The sequence below is a fragment of the Petromyzon marinus genome, chromosome 10, assembly GCF_048934315.1.
Source record: "Petromyzon marinus isolate PM22_M1 ecotype Great Lakes invasive population chromosome 10, UKy_Petmar_22M1.pri1.0, whole genome shotgun sequence".
Lineage (NCBI taxonomy): Eukaryota > Metazoa > Chordata > Hyperoartia > Petromyzontiformes > Petromyzontidae > Petromyzon > Petromyzon marinus.
Window position 1 is genome coordinate 13,651,594 of NC_133676.1, and position 22,534 is coordinate 13,674,127.

At 40.7% G+C, this 22,534-nt stretch overlaps 1 protein-coding gene across 3 annotated transcripts in view; it reads left to right on the plus strand.

Moving 5' to 3' along the window:
* THSD7A (thrombospondin type 1 domain containing 7A) overlaps nt 1-22,534 on the plus strand; it is a 368,787-nt gene that overhangs the window by 250,998 nt on the left and 95,255 nt on the right. For all 3 annotated transcript variants that reach the window (XM_032951145.2, XM_032951144.2, XM_076066194.1), the window contains exons 11-14: nt 3,238-3,484; nt 12,762-12,877; nt 14,834-14,963; nt 18,674-18,798. In XM_032951145.2, coding sequence (XP_032807036.2) covers nt 3,238-3,484; nt 12,762-12,877; nt 14,834-14,963; nt 18,674-18,798 — 618 coding nt within the window. The remainder of the gene's footprint in view (nt 1-3,237; nt 3,485-12,761; nt 12,878-14,833; nt 14,964-18,673; nt 18,799-22,534) is intronic.

Below are 22,534 nucleotides of genomic sequence, written 5' to 3' on the forward strand. Positions count from 1 at the left end.
CAACAACAACCACAATACAACTAAGATTAAAGCCATCAGTCTAGCTCCGTAGTACAATAAACAAAACATGGCCAAACCAAAGAAACTTTTCGAAATCACCAAAATAAAAGCCATAAATGCAATGTAACAGTGATCATAGAGACTGTGACCGAATTTTTAACAATAAACTATATAAATAACATGTAACACCAAACCCTAGAGCCATATTTTAGGCCACTGAATAGCAGTGGCAGCTAGGGGTGTACAACTCCTCTAGAGCAGTTTTGAGTGAAGATCTCATAGGTAGTGATTCAAGTTGCAGTTTATTGGCAATAGCATTCCAGACCTTAAGGGCATCAATAGCAAAGGCCCTTCCTCCGGTTTTTGTACAGCAATAGGGAATGTGAAGCTGGTAAATGAGCGAAGACCTGAGGTCAAATTTGTTCTTTGAAACAGAGAGGAGATCCAGTAGGTAGTCTGCGGATTTTTTTGTAAGTAGATCGTGAATAAATAAAATCTGGTGCACAAGCCGTCGAACATTAAGAGATGTTAAGTTTGACCCAATGTAGAGATCACAGTGGTGAGTCCTATATGGGCAGTTCATTGCAAATCTTAAGGTCGAGCGATAGATGGAATCAAGCTTCTTCAGTACAGTACTTGGGGCTGATTTATACACGATGTCACAGTAGTCAAGTAGAGGCAGTATGGTAGCTTTTATCAATTCCAAACGGAAACAAAACGTGCCAATTCGTCACTTGTACAGCACACCGGTGTGTTGGAGAGCCAAGCCACAACATTTACAATCTGAGTACGACGCTTTGCCAGTAATTCAGTTTCAGTTTAATTTATTTGGGATAACCCTGTGAGCCATTTGGCTCTTGATGCAACCGCAACAAACAATAAAATTACAAGATACATTTAAAATTTACTGTACGCAAATGTAAACATCCCCTACAAAAACAATAAAATCTTCCAGAAAAAGCACCATTTGTTTATGCTGCGTACAAAAATGTGCAAAAAAGTCCCATTTTGATGTTTGATCACAATAACAATCTTAATACAATTTAGATTAACATTTTTAGTCTAACTCTATACTATGAGTTACAACTAGCTTCATCAGGCAACAGCCAGATTAGTGGAGGTCTGTTTCGTTCCTTATATAGAGGTGTAGATGTGGTGACCACGCTTCTGCGCTTTTGTGCAAACTGGGGGGGAGGGGGGGGAGTACTGAGTCAACGTACATTATTCATGTGCATTATGCGAGCCCTTTGAACTTGTCTTTCCTGTCTATTGTGTGTATTAAAATAGCCGTACCAACGATATAGTAAAATAACACACAGTGTTTACCGAAAGAAAATGCATACTGACACCTATCTGAATGCAGTCACACCATCACCTTGCACAGAAAGCTGCTCTTATCAAGACGCTCATTCATCGAGCTAAGAAAGTGTCAGATGGTGACCGTCTGAGAAGCGAAATTCAATATGTTAATGAAGCGCTGCAAATGAACGGTTACAATGATGCACAAATCAACAGAGCATTGCCAGAACCAAATCAAATAACACGAGCATTGAAACTGACCCAGTAATTAAAACGATCAAAATACCGTACACTGCAGGAATAACTGATAAACTCGCCAGATGTTTGGAAAAATAAAACATCCGAGTCAGATTTGGCACGGTACATAAAATACAGAAATTAATATCTGGTACAAAAGATGTGTTACCGAAGCTATCAACAGAAGGTGTGTACAAGATTAACTGCACGCGTAGTAAATGTTATGTTGGGCAAACAGGACGAATGATCAGCACGAGACTAAAATAACATCAGAGAAGTATTAAATTCTCCCAAATACAACTGTCAACAGTAGGAAAACACGCTTGCAAACAAGAACACTCAATTGATTTGGATAATGTTGAAGTTCTGTGCAAAACTAGCTACTACTAGCCAAGACTAATTAGAGAATCTATCGAAATTGAAAGAAAAAAAAACTTTTACCGTTCGGATAGCTACCGGCTTAATGCTGCGTGGAAGCGAATCATCAAATAATACATTATTTAAATGGATGCCTACAAAGGGAAGCTTACTTTAATAGGGATTACCGTTGGTACGGCTATTTTAATACACACAATAGACAGGAAGGACAAGTTCCAAGGGCACAAGAGCGCAGAAGCGTGGTCACCACATCTACGCGTCTGTATAAGGAACGAAACAGTTACACTTCTCCACAAATCTGGCTGTCGCCTGATGAAGCCAGTTGTAATTATTGGCAAAGCGTCGTACTCAGATTGTAAATGTTGTGGCTTGGCTCTAGTGACGAATTGGCCACGTTCTGTTTACGTGACAACCCTTACCAGTTGGCTGTGTCGGGTGCTGGTGCTTTTTTACGGCACATTTATATATTTATGCGGTCTAACCCAAAAAACCTCTATTATGGATCATTTTGGATACTGGCAAAACGGTCCCATAGATATAACTTCAATTATATTACATATTTTTTTAAGTACATGGAAAAAAACTAGTAAGACGAATGTGTTTGTGTTGAGTCTGAAACTTGAATTTAGACATGAAATATGTTGCATCGTTGATGTGCCATGTACAATTACAGTATGTGCTTACTACTTTCTCATGGGACATCTGCTATAACTTCTAGTACTTGTATTAAAGCACCTCTTTAATCAGGTTACTTAATTGCCTAAATAGTGACCTTGGGGTATGCGTTTTTGTGCACCTGCGGCTCAACTTGACAGCTATAGGTGTCATCTGCGAATTAAGTATAACTCATTTGTTGTGCTGAACAATTTTCATATCGCATCCAGGTTTGTTGGAAGTAAATACTAATGCACACAACATTTGCACACACAAAGTAGATAGACAATTAATATAAGTGCTGTCAGATATATATATTTAAAAAAAACATTCACATGTAAAACAGCTGATATGCTAAGTGCATTACGATGCATTCCAAAATAATTCAAATGAAAATATACATAAGCCTCATGGACAGATTTACTAATTAGCCCCCATAACAAAGGCACATTTGCATTCGTGGCTTTTAAGCAAATGAAAGCATTAGCATTGATCGTTTAAAAAACAGTGATGCGCGTCACCAATAGAGCACATTTGCTCGATGCTGCAGGCATCAACCTGACGCTTTGAAAGCACGTAGAGGTTGTTATTGACACCGGGGTTTTTTTTGGGGTCCCGGGCTTAATTTTTATTTTATTTTAACGACCGCCGATTTTGAAAACACCGCAGGCGGACAGGACTGCCCTGGTGAGCCTGGCCTCCAGGAGTGGCGACCGTGCAACGAGTACGCCTGCACCGTTTACCACTGGCAGGCGGGGCCCTGGGGACCCTGCGCCGAGGAGCCCAGCCTCGGGGTGCAGCAGAACGCAACGGAGGGGGCGGCCGCATCGACTGGAGAAACGGCCTGCGCTCCTGGCGTGCAGACACGCAAGGTCATATGCGTTCGCGTCAACGTGGGGCAAGTCAGCGCCAAGAAGTGAGCACGCAGCCATCGATGGGGTGGGGAATGGACGGGCGGGGGAAATCTTATTCTGAGCAGAACCCGTGAGTTACGCTACATTTAGGTTTGCAGCATCTTGGGTGCACGCACACACACACACACACACACACCGTCTTTCTGCCTCGCACGCAGAAACGCGAATTCCATCTGTGTATCTGTAATGCGTTCAAATATATAATTGAGTAAGTGTGTGTGCAAAGCATATTCAATGTTATTATTATTTGGTATTTAGAGCTTATTTATTCATTATATTCATTGGAAACATCTGACAACAATAAAACAAAAATACCACGATATGAAATATATAATATCTACTGTTGAAGGTATACATTCCCACATTCCTGAAATTCGATTTCTGATGCAGCCGACCTCCAGAACCCGACAAAGAAACACACTCAAACACACACTCACGGCCTGGGGGCATTATGTGCATGTTCAGTGACACCTTACATCCCGCCCTGCACAGTGACGTCAGTTTTAAAATTTCTAGATCCCGATCACCATAAATTCCTGCGGTTCCAATACCGTGAGAGTCTTTCAAAGATGTTCGCGCTGGGAGACTTCCCATTTAAAATTGCGCCCAAGCAATCAATGCTCGACACATTCTTCAACATCAGTTGCAGGTGCTAGGGAAGCCACTCGCTGAAGGAAATGGCTTACACGGTTCGCGAATTCAAGTGCCCTGGATCATGCGATGACTGCTCATCCCGGCTTTTGTTCAGACTGTGATACATCTCTGAGGACGTACGATGCCCACAGATGATGTTTTTCCTGCATGATTGTTAGACCCAGGATTCTGAAATGTGTACAGCACTGCCGACAAAAGAGAGCGCTTAGAGGGAAGAAGCATGCCTCACAACACGGAGAACAGAGGCTGGAGTCGGTTAGGCCGCAGGTGCAAGCTCAGATGGCTCATTTTACGTGCCAAAATGAGTGCAAATATACAGGAAAACAGCAGGTACCAAATTGATTCCGAGCAGACGCACAGCTTTACCCGAGTCAAACAGCTACAAGTCAGGAGGCCAAACACCAACTACCTCTGCTAGCGCAAGGTCAGTCACCTTCGGCAGAGGGGGGCTTCACTTACCCCGAGTTCCCTCACAGTCTACTTATGCATCTTGAGTAGGTGTATCATTCATGAGAGATGGATGGGCATTAACTAGGGGACCATTTTACGATGACCCTGCGTGGTTGGGTGAGTCACCCTCTCAAGAGGGGGATTCACAGGGCAGTTCTTAAGATTCTGAGGCTGAGGAGGAGCCTATATAATTGACAAGGGCCCAAGTCGATCACTTACAGACATACCTAGGTAAAAAGGCCCAGCAATTTGAGGCTTTGATCTGAGGCAACAATTATTGACGAGAGAAAGAGAAATTATGGCCCAGAGGATGCTAACAGAATCTCATCTCTCTGTGATTTACGTTTCATGTTTAAGAAAGGGATAATTAAAAAGCCCAAGGGGAAGGCTCATAAAAGAGCAATATGAGAGTTATCTTCCAGTTTTTCTTCTTCTTGAACTCAGAATTCCTCAAGGGCTAGAAGATCACCAAGGGAAGGTGGTGAATGTTGATCTAGTGATGATTTAGGGACAGAATCCCAATAGAGCATTTTTTTCTCATGGAGACATCACATGGTACAAAAAAATGGGCATACATAATCCTCCTGATTCCAAGCACACTGGAAGGGGGAAATAAGGAGGAATCTGAGAGGTTGAAGAAGGTGATTAAAGAGACGGAAAATAGAGATTGTGTCCTCCAAGTCAAAATCTGCACCTTTTTGTGGGTACTTGATGGAGACGCTTAGAGGGAGGCGTCACAGTTCCTTCCCGCGGTTTGCTGATATCACCAACAAATTCAATGTACTCCTTTCCTTTTGGTCTGTCTGTCACGAGTTCACACCAGCCTTTCAAAAAGTTCTGATTCACTTGGTGACAAACCTTCAGGGGAAGGATAGTTCACGTATAACCATACATGGATCATCTGCTGATGAGGGGTTCACCTAGGAAACACCTCAAGCGGTCAATTTCCATAGTTATACATGAATCTTGGAGACCATATTTTCGTTGTCAATCTTCCGAGTTGTTCCCTGACATCTTACCAGCAGTTGAAACAATTGGGAGAGGTGTTTTACAGAGAGGTGGGGAAAGCATTTTTTTCTACTCGAGAAAGTAGAGAGGATCAGGAGGGTGGCGAGCTGCCTGCCGACCAACGGCAAAGTATCTGTGAGGCCCTTTCCTGATCCTCCTAGACTTCATGGCAGCCACGGTGAAATCTGAGATTGAGGATCAGAGCTCTTCAACTGTATCTCCTCTAACAGTGGAATCTGACTATAGGCTTAATGAGATCCTTAGTGATATTGTACAAAGAGTTCCTCTGTGGACCAGGCTTGGTGCGTCAGTGTGTGTCAAGGCTATGCCGGGCTCAGCGTAGGTTTTGTTTCTCACATCATTGCGGATATTGTGATGATAGGGGTGTCACTGCACATGTGGATAATGCTCGCAGGGTTCAGGTGTTTTGGTTTTGGAGTTAGGCTCGACTGGGGGGGGGGGAACGGAGTTAATAAATTGATGCACATGTCGATGGCCACGTTCGGAAAGCAGGTTTTCAACGTGAGCGCTAAAGCGAGGCCTAATATTCAGATTGAGCTCGGTGCAGTGTCTGTTATGGTGGCCTTGTCCCGGTTTTACATCACAGTGCTCAAACGGATGATAGTGTCATAAAATGTGTTTATAAAAAACTCTGATCAAAATCAAACCGATGTTGTAGAAGAAAGGTTAAGTTAGTTTGTGCTTTAAAAACGTTACCTTTTTAAAGTGACATGCTTTCTTAATTTGAATATATAGAAGTGTATCTATGTTTTAATAAAAAAAAGTTTATTTTAACGCGTACTTAATACTTTCCAGGAAATAAAAACTAACGTATATACATTAACCCCATGCTACTATACCTTATTATTGTCGGTATGGGTGCAATGGTAGTGCAGGTGATGTTTATATTATGTGTAGGTTTACTGAACTCATGCCCACTTTATTGTTGTTATATTACAGTCAAATCATTTCTCCAAAGTATGGGATTGGTGCCAAATGTTCAGGTCAGCGAGGCATATAAATCCAAAGAGCACAATCTCACATGTATCGATTATATTCTACCATTACACACTGTTAACACATGTGCTCTGAAGCTGCACAAGAATGTCGTGGAGTGATAGCTTTACCCCCTCCCCCCAGGGCTGTACCCTCACATATACTATCATTGTTAATCTGAGTCTGTGTGAATGCACTGAACGCTTACATTTAGGTACTGCTCGTGCACATGTGTTCTGATATTGTTTCCATTGTCGATAAGAAGCAGACTGTTAAATTACCTTCGCTTCACAAGCTCCAGGAGCCACGTGACCTATATGCTTTTTATATATTTTTTTATTTTGTTTTCAACCACCGTCTGTTATTACTTCATTTTCTGAGCATTGTCGTCTCCTGTTCCCAAGTGTGTTTAGATTATTCTGCAGATTAAAATGGAAGTTATTGTTTCCATTGTATTTTCGAATCTTGAGTGCAGCAGCGTATATTGTGAAAAGTGAGGGGATGCAACTGGATAGTAAAATTAAGTTGACAAATAACCTTGCTTTATAATCGATGCATATGTCTGCACACACAATAAGATGTTTTTTTTAGCAATGATCTTATTTTTTTTGTACGAACATGTTTCAATCGCGCAGTGGCTTTGTGTGGATATACTTCAGGTGTTGCAGGTATGGTGTGTGTATGTTGTTTACACATATAGGTTGTCTAGAATGGACCAGATGTCTTTAGATCTCAGATGCCAAGTTTGTTTGAATCTGATTTAGCTCCTTGATGGCCAACTACCATACGTAACAGGTGTTCTAGGCTGCGGGGATGCTTTGATGCCACAAATTCCATTGCTCTACTGTACTTCTATCCTTCCAGCCATGTTCTCACCACCTAAACAAACCTGCACTTCGCCAACCACTAATGTGGTGAAGTATGGCTAAATAACCCCCCCCCCCACCCCCACGACTCACTGGGGTTAATTATCAGTAGAAGGACAAAGGACATGTGTCATGTGTCCTTTGTCACGAGTGTCACTCAAAAAACACTTGTGCTCTTTGAGAATTCGCAATTTGAGGTGAAGGTCACTGCCTTATATTACAACAATCAAGCGTTGCTGCACTATATATATCATACATGTTTCTAACATTTTATTTACATTGTGTACATCTTTTTTACTTACTCAATGATGCACCATAGCTCTTTCAGCTCCTATCTCTTGTATCAACAAACCTAAATGAATACCCTTAATTTTCTTATCTGAAATCATAGTTGAAGAAACATTAATTGCATAAACTTAAAATATCATGCAACCAGTATTGAATGGCTGTTATTTTATGCATGTTTTGTACTCATGCACTTTTAAAACAATCTTTGTTTCGTGTTCTAAAGGTATGCATATCAGCGCTAATTGTATTAACTGGAAAGCCTGATGTTCTGCTTTAAAGGCTGAAAAGTAATGAGGCATAATATTGTATGTGATAAATAAATAGAATTTATACCCACTGCAGCATGCGGTGGCCTCTTCCGATATTAAAACACCAATTCTGCGATGGTTTCTATTGTAACGGTGCATGCAAGCATATATATGAGACTAATTATAATGGTTCGGAATTTTTGGGCTCCGGAAGCGAAAAGAAGGCTCCGACTCAAACCCTGCACATTGAACAACGCGCAGCATATTGCATGAAAAATGAGGCTGTCAGAGCACGTTAGCCTTCCTAGCTACTTTCATTTCATGCCATAAGACTCTTGTGGTCATTCGACTCCATAATGGAAATATCAGCAGATGGGGTGGGGGGAATTGTTGGTTTTGAAAAAAATCCTTTGCTGAGGGGTGGTCAGGCTTTGTGGCATTGAAGGCTCACTGGTGCAAACGTGATGCCATCCCCGAAGTGTTTATCAAGTTGATTGAGAGACGTGCCAGCCGGAGACATACAGCACAGCCTTTAAGCAATATCCGTGATGAGATTCATTGGTCAACGTGGAATTACTTTTACCTGTGCCAGTGCAAATGTAAAATGTCCCAATGCTTTTCAGGAAACACTTTCATATTTCTGGGCAATGTTTGAATTGGTACAGAGCAGATAATTATGCATGATGATTCAAGAGAAAAAAGTAATTTATTATCCAGCTCAAAGGAGATGGGGAGGGGGTATTTTTTATTATTATTAACAGATTCATCATTGTTTTGTAGATAAGAGGACTACTTATTGGTGACCACGTGAGTGACATTAACAATTCAAATGCATGGTTAAATTATATAAAACACTACAAAAGACACAAACTCTTAGACAAAAAACACAGCTGATCTTAATCAACTGGCTCAACAAGCCATATCTTAATAGGATTTCTTGTGCACACCAGAAAAGATGGAAAGTTTATAACCCATATCATTAAATACCAATTTTGTTTTACCCAGCCTATGTTATGCACTGGCAGCAATGCTACATTTCCCAGAATGATTACAGACCCAGCAAGGCTTTTTAGCAACGTACACAAATCACACGGGAGTAAATATAAGTAACCTTGGCTATTATTGTTAAACGTTGCTCACTGCTTGACGATATAACAAGTCGTAGATATTGTTGTAATTTAACAGTTAGAATATCTGCTATGTGAAATGTTTTTTTTTAAATTTGCGTAGGAAGCCAAATAAAAGTGAGAGGTGTTCAATCCCCACTCATGGCCAACACCAAGTGACGATTATCTGAAACGGTCCTTGGCTGCCCCATCCCCTAGGTCGACTCAGCCTCAAATGAGTACCTGGTGCGGTTTGTAGTAAACATCGCCACTCAGGAGACAAGTGGCCACGCATGGTGCTCGCCACGCACTCCCTCGTGTGCTGTGCCAGCCTTCATAGGTGCTTGCCAACAACACTTGCTCCTACAGTATGTTAAGGCTATACGGGGATCTTTGTCTTTGTCATATAATAATTTTAATTTTTTTATATATCTATCTGTGTGTTGGTTCCTGCTGAGATACAAACACAATTTGGCCACTGGGGAATCAGACGTGCTGTGAATGTTAATTTTCTTTTCAGGAAAATATCACTGGAAACAGGTTTTCTGGAAAATCCTTTCACCTTTTCACCAGCTGAATATATTTTTTTTACTGCTCCATCAATAATGAGACATTTGTGTACTATAAAAAATTGTATAAGCAAGTAAAATGTTAGTTTAATGTAAAGGGGAGCAATGATATATATTATTAGGTGTAGTTGTGGTTTGTGTGTGGCATAAAACAAATATATACGAAATAACGTAAGTTTTTTTTTAAATAAGCAGTTTCTCAAGTCTCACTTAGCTGTGGTCAAACATGCAGATGAAAATACATGCTCTCACCTGCGGTGGATTATGGTCAGTGTGAGCTCTTTCTCCAGTAGAATTTAAAAGCCCTTGAAAACACGAGTTTTCCCACACCTGATTTGCACCTGTTGAGTCTCTCATGGGCTGCTGCTGCTGCTGCCGCTGCTGTGTGTGAGCAGGTGTATGGAATGATTGTGGACACATTTTGGAGGGTGTTCTCTTTATTGCTCAATTTCGTCTATCCTCACAAATCTCTTTTTTATGCTTCTACAGGCATTACCAAAATATTGTCACGTACCAAAGCTTGTTTCTTATAACATAATTGCGCTCTTTTTTAAGTGCTATTTCAAATTGAGAAACTGTAAAGAGCATGTGTTTCGTCAGATATCTATTTATATAAATAAGTATTTTCATAAAAATTTGTTTTAAGATAAATAGACATTGTATTGGGATGGCAAATGATTATTTGTAATTTAACATTTAATCACAACACTGGATTTGAATGGTTTTCAAACAGAGTTTATTTTTTAAATCACATTACCAAGGGATTGACCGAATTCGCGAGCACAAATAAGATTTGAAACACGGCAGAACTAATTATTCTGCCGTGGCTGATCATTGTTACAACGCTGTGGGTGATCGTGATATTGTTTTCTCTGATACCAAGGTTCTCTGCAAACCTACCGGTTATCATCAGAGATTTGTCCACGAGGCCATCCAGATTTACAAACACAGACACAACTTCAACCGGGAGGATGGTTTAAAATTGAGCAATCACTGGAAATATGTTTTAAATCAAGTCAAACGTTAGATGCCTTTCAATTTTTTTGGTACAGCCATTTCCTTTTCTTAGTAGTTGTATATCAAACTTTAACTTATAATTAAACAGCCGTTTGCTGCCGCTTTCAAAAAATGGAGATGTACACATGCAACGTGTCTCTCCCTCCCCCCTCCTCCCCACGCAGCATAACAAAAGGTGGGTTTTACCCACTCTCGTGCAGTGCGAAGTAGTTGTTGCCCCAGCAGTCTATCAAAGGGCTGCTTAACCCAGCCCTCCCACCCACCCACGCCCTCTTACTGACTCCAACCCCCCCCCCCTTAACCTGTATATAATCCCGGTCGTCTCTGAACTGTGCTCCTGACACAGATATTCTGCGTTGACTATTCCACCTGAAGAAGGAAGCTTGTGTTGCCTCCAAAACGTCGTGATTGTTTCTTTTATTTCGTTTTATTTTATCTACGTGAATTTACCGAATAAAACCACAGCGTATTATCCCAATGGTCTGGCACAATATGAAAATGCAGAATGTGCTTGTGATCAATTGCCACAAAACAGTGCCTTATTTTAGAGAAACGGAATGCTGACTGCATTGTCACAGAACAATATTGTGACACAGGGTGGGTTGGCAGGCAACCAAAGGCTCATATTGTTGCTTAATTTCCCAGAGGCCAACAGCATGATTAACGCGATAATGGCAGTTGTTTGTACAGTCCCCAGCTGGAGTGTTTTAATTATATGGCCACGTAATGAAATTATACACATGGCTGTAGTCGATAATATAAGTAAAGGTAAGTACTGTAACATAAAATATTTACAAGTTTGGTAGTTTCACCGGTTTAAAAATAAAGTCACCCTTTCCATAATTGAATGACATTGAGTGGTGTGCATCTGCATTGGGGGTTCTGAGGCAGTGTTGGCAATTCCAAATTCCCATGGGTTGGGACAAGTTGCTCCATATGACATTCAATGTCATCTCCAGACTGAGTGGTACTTTATTTACACTCCTTGAAATAAAATAAAAACCCCCAACCCATCCATATATGCAAATTTCCCATGCTCCAGTGCAGCTATCAAGTCTTCCATGTGACCTTGCCTCAACATCGCAGGTGTGACCTGATTCGATAGTCACTGCACCCTCCACCTCCGGTGCTGCACCATGAAATAAGTGCTTGCCAGCAACTGTGGTAAGCTTCATCCGATGAAGGGTTGGAATCAAACCACAATCAAATGTATAGTCAATAGAATAAGTATCACTCAGTGCGGAGATGCCATTGACTGTCATATGGAGCAACCTGTTCCGACCGTGGTAATTTGGAATTGCCAACACTGCCTCAGAACCACCAATACAGATGCACACCACTCAATGTGATTTAATTATGGGAAGGGTGACTTTATTTTTTCAGGGACAGACCGAGCACTTCGAACGAGGCTCGCGCATCCCACACTGTGCGTCTCGCACTTTTATCTCTCACAAAACAGAACATTTATAACGACGGTATTTTCATAGCCCGTGCACAGATCAATGGCTCAGATGCTTGCTGTGTATTTCCATTAAATTTGCATTTTTCTTTAAACATGATTTCCAGACTGTGGCCTGGGTGGCTCAAATGTCAGTGCGACGAGGCAGTACCGTTGAGAACCTGGGTCTGAATCTGGGCTGCCAGCCATGAATAAGCTGTGTTCACAGGCATAATAGAGTGATGGTTTCAGCCTGGTCGCCAATAACTGCGTGACAAAAAAAGTACAATTATGCTTGCCATTTAGGTTGATTAAATTCCTGCATTTGACCCCAAGCTTATAATTAATAAAAAAAGGCCACTTAAAGATTTTTTTGTAGTAGTTTCCTTTTTAATATGTCTGCATCTTTATCCGACAAACGGGAGCACTCTGCTGTCTTAGATTTCCAATTGGATTATCATCTCAGGATAGAATATGGCACCAATATCACTATACAAATCAATTGGGGAAAATAAACCAAGAATAATTTAGAGGATTAATAAAAAATCACATCAATACCAGATAACCTCCACCTTATTTAATTCAGTAAAGACAATGTAACGTGCATGTCTGTATTTCATTTGTCTCATCCATGCCCAGGTGCCCGGAGAACCTGCGCCCAGATCCCGTACGCCGATGCTTGGTGCTGTGCAGGAAGGACTGTGTCGTCACCCCCTATAGTGACTGGACTCCCTGTTCTCTCACGTGCCTGCATGGTAAGACACCAGGTCCCACAGTATCCATTACACGCAATAATATTCATTACCGAACAATGGTCATTTTTATACTAATGTAAATTTTAACATTGATTTTGACAGCACATGAATCACTGCACTAATTTTGCAGCAATGGTAGATGTGAGTGGGGGTTAAGAAAAGCATATTTAAACGAAAATATATATTTTAATTCAAATTAACATTATTTTTTTGGTTATTATTTGTACAATTTTCTGTAAAAATTGTACTCTTTGATTGTAATGTGGTATTTTGAATACTGTACAGTTGACAGGATGCCCACCGCAGAGATGAAATGATGAAATTAATGTGTGCAGAAGCTCGATATATTTTTAGATCACAGGACCATGAGATATGGTATTGGCCTGGGGAGACCTTTATTCAGCAGTAGATTGATCATGACAGAATATGCCGAAGAGATAAACCAAATATAAAAATTATCACTGGTGCAGTGAGTGAAGTAAAAACAGATACATTATTATTATGCTTGTCGGCTATAATTGTCTCTCAGTGAAAAATAATGGGACAAACCAGATATCACTACGAGCAAAGGGTAACTGCATTGCTGAGCATTTCTCAGGGTTAACAATCATGATACTACTGTTGATTCAGTGTTTAATGTTATTGTATTTACACACAGCGTGTGTACACCTTGGGATTCAACGTATGCCCATATGGAATGTAGAAGTGTTGTGGCAGTCTTGTGGCTACGAACCTCCGATTCGCACGGTTGGCTACGTATGGTGTGAAAGAAGTTCATCATACATATATACATTGTGTCTACGGCCTTGATACAAACCCAGTATCAAATAAAATCACAGGTGCATCACAATATAAAGTTGGATCACTTACATTGGACTGGCATGGATAATAATAGATACCTAACAAATGCCACAAACATTTGCAATGTCACTTCATAGCATAATATGAACAATGACATTATCATAATGATAAATATGATTATCCTCATATTACCATTCTCAGTATCAAAAATAAATGGGGAAAATGTGGAAATAGTAACCTTCTGTGAAAGGGTAAGGTCACTCAGAGGCTACTCCGTCATATATTATTGATAAATGTCTGCTTGGAGGCTAGGTTTTCTTCATCTATATCTCCATTTAAAGATGCCAAGATAGCTTCTGCGAAAATTTGTGTTTATCTGTTTAAAAGTTCATCATTGTATGCAAATTAACATGTCTATGTTTATATCCATGATAGTCCAGTACATTTAAGTAATTATCAAATCTTTAAAAAAAATGTTGCACCTCGTGTATATTTATTCTAAAGTAGCCGCAGTGCAGGATTGTTAGTGAAGGTACTTTGTATTCTGCACACCATTGCACCATGACGCTTCCTTTTAAGCTTTAGGATTTTACTTCCCCCCCCCCCCGCCAGGAAAAAAAACCCCATCTAAACAGACTACAGACTTCCCGGGAAAGACCTTTTAAGTTCACACAATACACATGGGAGGTTGTTCTCTGTAACCTTTGCTGGCATTTCAAAAGTTTTTACAACTCCAGGAGATAAACGCTTTAAAAAAGCTTAATAAGCGTTAAGAAAGAAGTGGAACATTTCTTTCCCAAAAGAGCGATTTTCACTGACCTCCATGGCCTAGCCACGTGTGCTGTTTGCATTGCCACATTAGGCGGTTGTTGATAAAATTACTTGGCTTACATGGCGAGATTGCGGTGGAAATATCTGTGCACAATTACAGTAAATTGCACGGAGATTATCGTCACATATTCACTAATTAGGGCTTCACAAACTACATTACTGTAATAAACTATAATGGCATGTTTTAAAGATTATTGGCACATATTTAACGTTTAATATATTATTTCATGGAACATATATGTGTGTGTTGCTCATGTATTTGGCTGTCCTTTGGTGTAGATAATGCATCGAGAGATTGAATGAAACATGTGAATTTCTCTGCAGAAGGGATGCTCCCTGCCAGGCAATCACGCTATCGAATGGTCGTTCAGCGAGCAGCAAACGGTGGACGAGAGTGCCCTGACGCTCTGTATGAGGAGCGCCCCTGTGATGTCCCTCCCTGCCCCAAGTACAGGTGACATTCATTAGCTCGGTTAGCTACGTACTGTGCGAAAGAAGTTCAACATGCATACATTTCCCATGGTTTCTGATGTAGACCATTGGCATACAGCATGTACATGTACAGCCCTTTATAAATAAAGTGCTGGTTAAGGGCATCCCCCGAGGCACGCAGGTCATATGTGGTTATTTGACCGTACTTCACCACACAGGTCAGATTGGGTTGGTGAGAGCACAGAGCAAAGACGTGGGGTGATATAAGTGCGATACAGCAATTAATGTCCCTGCACTGCACTCTGCAGCCACAGCATAGCCCCGTGAAAAAAACGAAAAAGACAAAGATCCCCTGTATAGCCTTAAGATAATGTTGGAGAAAGTGCAGTTAGCCAGCACCAATGAAGGCTGGCACGGTACACGAGCGGGTGGGTGGCTAACACTACACCCGCCCGCCTTTGTCTCCCTCGTGGCAATGTTCATACACCGCACCAGGTGCTCATTTGAGGTTGAGTCGACCTAGGGGAGGTCCAAGACCGGTTCAGATAATCGTCACTGGTGTTGGCCGTGAGCGGGAATCGAACTCGGGTCGTCGGATTCGTAGCACAGCGCGCTAACCACTAACCTACTGCTTCGCGCAGCACCCTGTAACACCTGCAATGCATTGTGGTCGTCCATCCGCGTACTATCCAGGATCATTCCTGACAATGCTTGTTGTGGTCATAGGCATAGTCCAGCATTTTAGTCCAGCTCTTGTCAAGATTGGTTCCATTTAAAAGCAGAGAAAAAAAGTTTACACATACAATCCACATAGGATTGGACAAAAAGGTGATTTTTTTTTACAATGCTAAGGCTCAAGGTCAAAACCCAGCAGTTAAAGTGTAATGCTCATGTCACTCAGTGTTGTTACCACTCACCCTGATAACACCCCGTAAATGTTGGGTCTCTTCTTCTCTGAACTCTGACCATGGATTTAGGTTAGCTTGTTAATGCAACATCATCACATGTGACTCGTAAGGTGCAACAGTCATCTTGAGGTGGCTGTATGGTCCATAGGGTTAATAACCATGGATAGGTACAATTCTTGCAGCCCTTATATTCTGGATCATAGCTTCAGGGTGGCGAAGTGATAAAATGAACATGTACTCTGCTGTGTTGAAGGGTTCTCATGTGCAGTGAGTTATGGACTCAGCTTGGTGACCAACGGCTACACAACTTTACTATGCCTACTAGATTTATTTTTTACTTTTTAAAGCTAGACTGTGTCTGTGCATAAGCTGATAATGCAAGTAGATTAAAATGAATTAGGTAACCTTCCTGTTACGTCTAGTTCTTTCTACAGTATAATATGTCCTTGAGTCTGGTGGTATATAGGCATATATGGGAACAGCATAGGTATAATGCGAGAAAGGGAAGTTGAATATTGAAATGTTAAATTAATTTAGCATTGTTGCTTATTCTGAGGCATGCTGAGGGTAGCCAAAACTTTATTTCGCAAAAGTTGGCTCATGTAAGTTGTGTGTTGGCTATATTAACTACCTTTTCTAACGTAGATGTAATACATAGCTAAACCACTGTTATCCCTGGATCATCCATCATTTTGTAGAATTACACCTACAAACACCGTCCTTGCTAAATGTGCATTCCTGCTCAGTGACTTTTTTTTAATCCCTGCTGTGCGCTTGATGAATTCTTCTGTCTTACATGCCGTTAGCATCATATATCAGGTTTACGTAGGTAAGGGCGTGATGATTGCCTGCCAATACTATGCCCGGGACAAATATATTTCAGTTAGTACAAACATGTTAAAAAATAACATTAAAGCATATTGATTTTCTAATCATTTTCAGATATTGATAGTATAGTTGTCTTAAACGTGCTAATCTGGATGAAGTACAGACAATCAAGTTACACACGTAATACTGCAGTTTATTTTATTTCAACATTGATTCTCCCACTAAATACAGCAAATGTACTGGATTTTAATCATGGCTGATCGAACAACAACAATAGAAACCAATGGTATTATCCAGTTATGAAATTATTTCAAATATGATGCATTACTATATATATGGATTCATATAGCTTCGAAAATAAATTGCATCTCAAGACGATGACACCCAAAGTGTGAAACAGCCTGAAGGACAAACACAAACGAATGTGGACAAACAAAAGTGTGACTTTAATCAAAGTCAGCAGCATCTTCTGCTTGTTTAAATTGTCCACCGAGTCTTAACTCCGATCGCTGCGGACTGTGTATGCACGTGGGTTCTGCGATGTGCCTTCGTCGGTAAAAAATTGGATCGCCTTCAAAAATGTCAAAATTGATCCACGGACGCATTGGCACTAATGATCTTTGACACGTGGCCAGATAATAACCATTCAAATTTGCATTTTGATATTAAAATAACACATTTCCCTTCTATTGCTTCATGCACTTGTCTAAATGCTTATGTAAACCCTAAGGCAGTGACTGTGCAATAAGAAAAGGTCCCATTTTCAGCTCGAATACAAAAATGCAAGAGAACCGTTAAAATGCCTACATTTAAGTTTTGCCTTCACGCATCGGCTCCTGAAATTCATCTTCAATATTGCTTTATATCCCACAATATACAGAGTTTACAAACCGGTCACAATTCATACCCATTCTGCTTGTGAATTGCTATGCTTTAGACACTGTTGAATTCAAAGTTGCACCATTCAAATACACGATTTTATTTAAAGAACATGTACTGACAGCTTGGTGCCAGATGGTTTGTTAGCTTCGGTTTATCTGTTGATCAAATAAATAAGCATGCACAAACACACACACGCTCAATTTAATCAAACCAAAATCCATTGTCAAACACGTCACCGTCAAAAAATTAAATATATATAAATATCAACAATTTTGTTTTGTAATTTACTTTTTTCTGCTGAAATTCATGCGATTGCTCATCGTAATAACCGCAAACTGATTTTCTATCATTACCAGGACAGTGACTGAATCAGTTATCCATTTGTCTGCTTTCTGATACAGCGCAGTTAACTCACAGTGCTGCATAATGATCAAACTTATGTTGTTATTACGAAAACGTATTAAGTTCCAACAATCTGAAATGCTCTAAGTATGTTTTTATTGATCAAATATACATTATTTCCTTGGTAAGTTTAACTTAGAATATTGTAGCCTCCTCTTTTTCAGGAACAGATTAATATTTCTAATCCGTGTGTTCTGTTATTTTATTGTTTTTATTCACTTGTTATGGGATGGTTTGCCAATGAGCCTCACATTAGCGAAACATTCTCCTCACAAAGTACCATTGCAGAGGCAAAGCGTGGTTGGTATGGGCCCCTTACAGCCTGTTGCCTTCGGCCCTGTCAGCCCGAGGGAGCCCCAGTGCGGTTGCACTGCCAGTGCATTCAATAGCCACGCCACTCTACCGTGGGATATTACATTCAGTAAATTACATAAGTCTTACACAATGGGAAAAAGGCAACCTCATTGACCCAGTATATGTACATACGGACTGAACAAATTACCAATTACCACGAGAAAGAGTGTACTTGGAAAGATGAATTATAACGTGTCTTCATTTGAACTTAAAGGCCAAGAATGTATAATTTAGCAGTCATAGATCCATAAATTAATGGATACGTTTGTCCGGATACCTGCCTGAAGGCATAGCTCATCTCTTGGTTCCCTTCTTTTTTTAACCTATTTTCAAACGCCGCTTGCGACTCCGTGCGCAGATGGAAAACACACAAGTGGCGCCGTTGCCAGCTGGTGCCTGATTCACTGAGGCACAGCGGTGATGGTGCAGGGGGCACGCACGTTGGCACCCCAGAGCGCTGTGGACCCGGACTCCAGATCAGAGGTCCGTAATACAAACGGTGTGCCGATGAATCTATTTTTTTCCATGCCTATCAGTCACTGTCTCAATCTCTATGTCCTTGTTATCCACCACTTTTTTTTTAAAGACATGCCTTTGCTTGTCCATCTTGCTGGGATTGTTTTTTTTTTTACAGAAATGTCTAGTTTTACCTGTAAAATTACGTGATATATTGTTCTTAGATCTCCTCGGAAGTAACATCTCATGGGGAATCTAACCGTTCGTGGGCAGCATTAACTTAAATCTTGTGAGATTTCACATGCTTCTCGAGCCAACAAATTCTGATCAATGCCTCAAGATGCAGCCTAAAGATGTTTGCGGTGTTTCCATCTGCACTTTTAATTTATTACAGTTACACACAGGTCAACATAGAGAGATCCACATCGCTCATACAAACTGTTGTTCTCTCTGTGATCTTATTGTTATTAACAATATCAGGATGTTTTAAGTTTCTCACATTTAATGTTGCTCTTAATTATTATAATAATAATTATCAGCCCTTGGCAATCCACTGCTGGATGAAGGCCTGTATATGTTTTGTCAAGTCATCAGAGTTTTTTTTTTACGATGCTTCATCAGTGAAAGATGATGAAGGATCAAGCCCAGACGCAGTTTGGATATCACCCACTGTTGATGTTGGCCATGGTCGGGAATTATACTCAGGTCACTGGGATCAGAACACATTGTATAAACCACTGGTTTTTTTGTATGACAATCAATGAGCAACAGGCATGCACCACTAGTAGCGCCCTCACCTCTCCCACTGGTGTATACTGTACAGGGATTATAAAACATGGACGCACGTTTGAGGTATGAACGCAAGTTTACTATACAGAGCTCAAAATTAGGTCACAAGGAGGTGTACCACATTCATATAATGAGGCACACATGCGAAACCTATACTGAACCATCCACCAGCCTGGTTGAGCTGCTCCCTGTACTGCTTGAGGGTCTATTAGCAGGGACAGGACAAGTTATGCTCGCGCGAACTCTGATTGACAACATTTTGTGCTTTCTTTTGAGTAATTGCAGAAATTTATAGCGAAAAAAAAAACATCTCACGCGGGTTTACCTGAATTATAATCCATCAGCATTCTTTTATTACTTCCAAACGAAATGAGATTTTTGTTAAAGGAAGCCAGTGATTTCCCGTCTCCCCAGTCCATCAGCCGTGCTGTTCTTCCCTCAGGGTTCAAACCGAACCCTCACCCTGCACGGCTGCCTCCTGTCACACTTTCTCACGCTACTTGCATTGAGCCAGAATGACATTCCCAGTGCTTGCTTCTTAAATTGCACGGTGGTTCAGAGTGATTTTTTTCCCCCTCAGTAAACCCATAACAAAATCCTCACCGTATAAGTCAATGAAAAAAGGTGAATCTGGGGGAATTGAACTGAGCTGCAGCAAGCAATTTTTCTTCCTGATTGATTGCCATATAGAGTTCAATGAGGTGGCTGGTTGGCTCTGAGGTAGTGCACTTGCTTCTGGATTCAAAGTTCACCAGTTCAAGCCCCTCATTCTAAGTTCAGCGTATTGTGTGTCATTGGGCATAGAATGAAAATTATTTACTCCGGCTTTCATAACACATGTTGAGGCAATCACTCACAAATGTAAATATAGACACGTCAATGTGTGCCGCCACATTATCGCGTAAAGCAGTCAGAAACAAACACACACACAACTGATTAAATGTGTAAAAAAAACAAACACGTGTGTTTATGTAACAAGTTGACATAATTTAATCAGCACTCTCATGTAGTGAAGCAGAGTATTTAACACCCTCAAAATGAATGCCAATTTATGTATTCATGCCAGGGAGCCATGCTCATTCTGAAGATTGTTTTCAGGAAGATGAGCAGCCCACATGATCTTTGGATGTGTCCGTCCATTCCTCCCTTCCTCACTCCCCTCCCTCCCCTCCCTCCCCTCTCCTGCCCACCAGCCAGACAGCCAGTGAGCAAATACTTTTCTAATAAAGTATGACCGTATAATAGCATACCCTGAGCACTTGCCAATAAAACACCAGCAATAATTATTAATACTTGTCGGACATGGCGATGACGTCACATGGTTCTCGATGGCATCATTGTATGTGATGTCATCCCATGACATCGTCCCATGACGTCACATGCTATGTGTTCACCCCCTGCCAATGATATCAATGCGTGTGGCATAATTTTGCAATGTCACACATCATGCGCTTACCCCCCCCCCCCCCCCCAAATCACGTCATTATGAGTGATGTCATGGCATGTAACATAATCTTGTTGTGCGGCTCTGGAAATAACGTCACCAATGAAACATTCCCTGTGGCAAATATGTGTAGGAAAATATTCCAGAAGCCATGCATATGCATGATTTAACTTCCTCATTAAGCATATAATTATGATTAAAATGACGTTAAGAATCTACAAATGTGCTGAGCCCCGAAACAGTTAATGTCTTTCAGTCAACCCTGATGAGAATTAAATGCGAAATTACACTTTTAAAAAGAGATTTGCTGGTCCATCCCGATTTAAAAACAATACATAATTGTTCTGCCTTGCGACTATAATAACACAGCCCCCTTTTAGGTTCCATACAGTGAGGGAAAAAAGTATTTGATCCCCTGCTGATTTTGTATATACAATCTTGTCCCTGACATCCTTGGAGAGCTCTTTGGTCTTGGCCATGGTGGAGAGTTTGGAATCTGATTGATTGATTGCTTCTGTGGACAGGTGTCTTTTATACAGGTAACAAGCTGAGATTAGGAGCACTCCCTTTAAGAGTGTGCTCCTAATCTCAGCTCGTTACCTGATAAAAGACACCTGGGAGCCAGAAATCTTTCTGATTGAGAGGGGGTCAAATACTTATTTCCCTCATTAAAATGCAAATCAATTTATAACATTTTTGACATGCGTTTTTCTGGATTTTGTTGTTGTTATTCTGTCTCTCACTGTTCAAATAAACTTACCATTAAAATTATAGACTGATCATTTCTTTGTCAGTGGGCAAACGTACAAAATCAGCAGGGGATCAAATACTTTTTTCCCTCACTGTATTCCAGTTGGAACCATCGAATATAGAGCTACGTCAGCAAAAAAATATCCAAAAAGTGATCAGAAGCACGAATCTTTCCCAAAGGGTTGTAAGATAGGTTTATTACAGAAGGTCATTTGAATGCCAGTCGCATACTTATGGTTCTGCCTGTAAACTCGAGCAAAGTGCCCAGAAAAATTGTGCTCTACTTTACCAGTTCGGTGGGTGTGAGCGTATTTATTTAGTACAAAACGCAGTGTTTGATATTTAATGTGATGTCCTTCTCTTTAATACAACATTAGGAGTAATTTTAATGGGTATCATTGTGTTATTGTGATACATATACTATGCATTTAATTGGAGCAGCTTTGGGTGCAATGAAAAGGCCATCACTAAAAGTGAATTATTAAATTACACGATTTTGCTACACTCCTGTCGATGTTAGAAACTCAGGTTTTTTAATCTCTCTGCATGCTTCACTCTTCACTGTGCACGCGAATGTCCTTTAATACTTAACCTTAAGCCTGGCACATTGGCCAGTGGGCCACGCAGGGGGTCAAATTAATATCTATAGCTATAACAGGAAACGTTAAATCTGCCACATAATCTGCCAATTCGATCACAGAGCCACGGTAAACTGGAAAGTTTTGGGGCTTTCAGCGTCCCTGTTTCTCGAGGATCAATCCTCACTACTTTCAACATCAT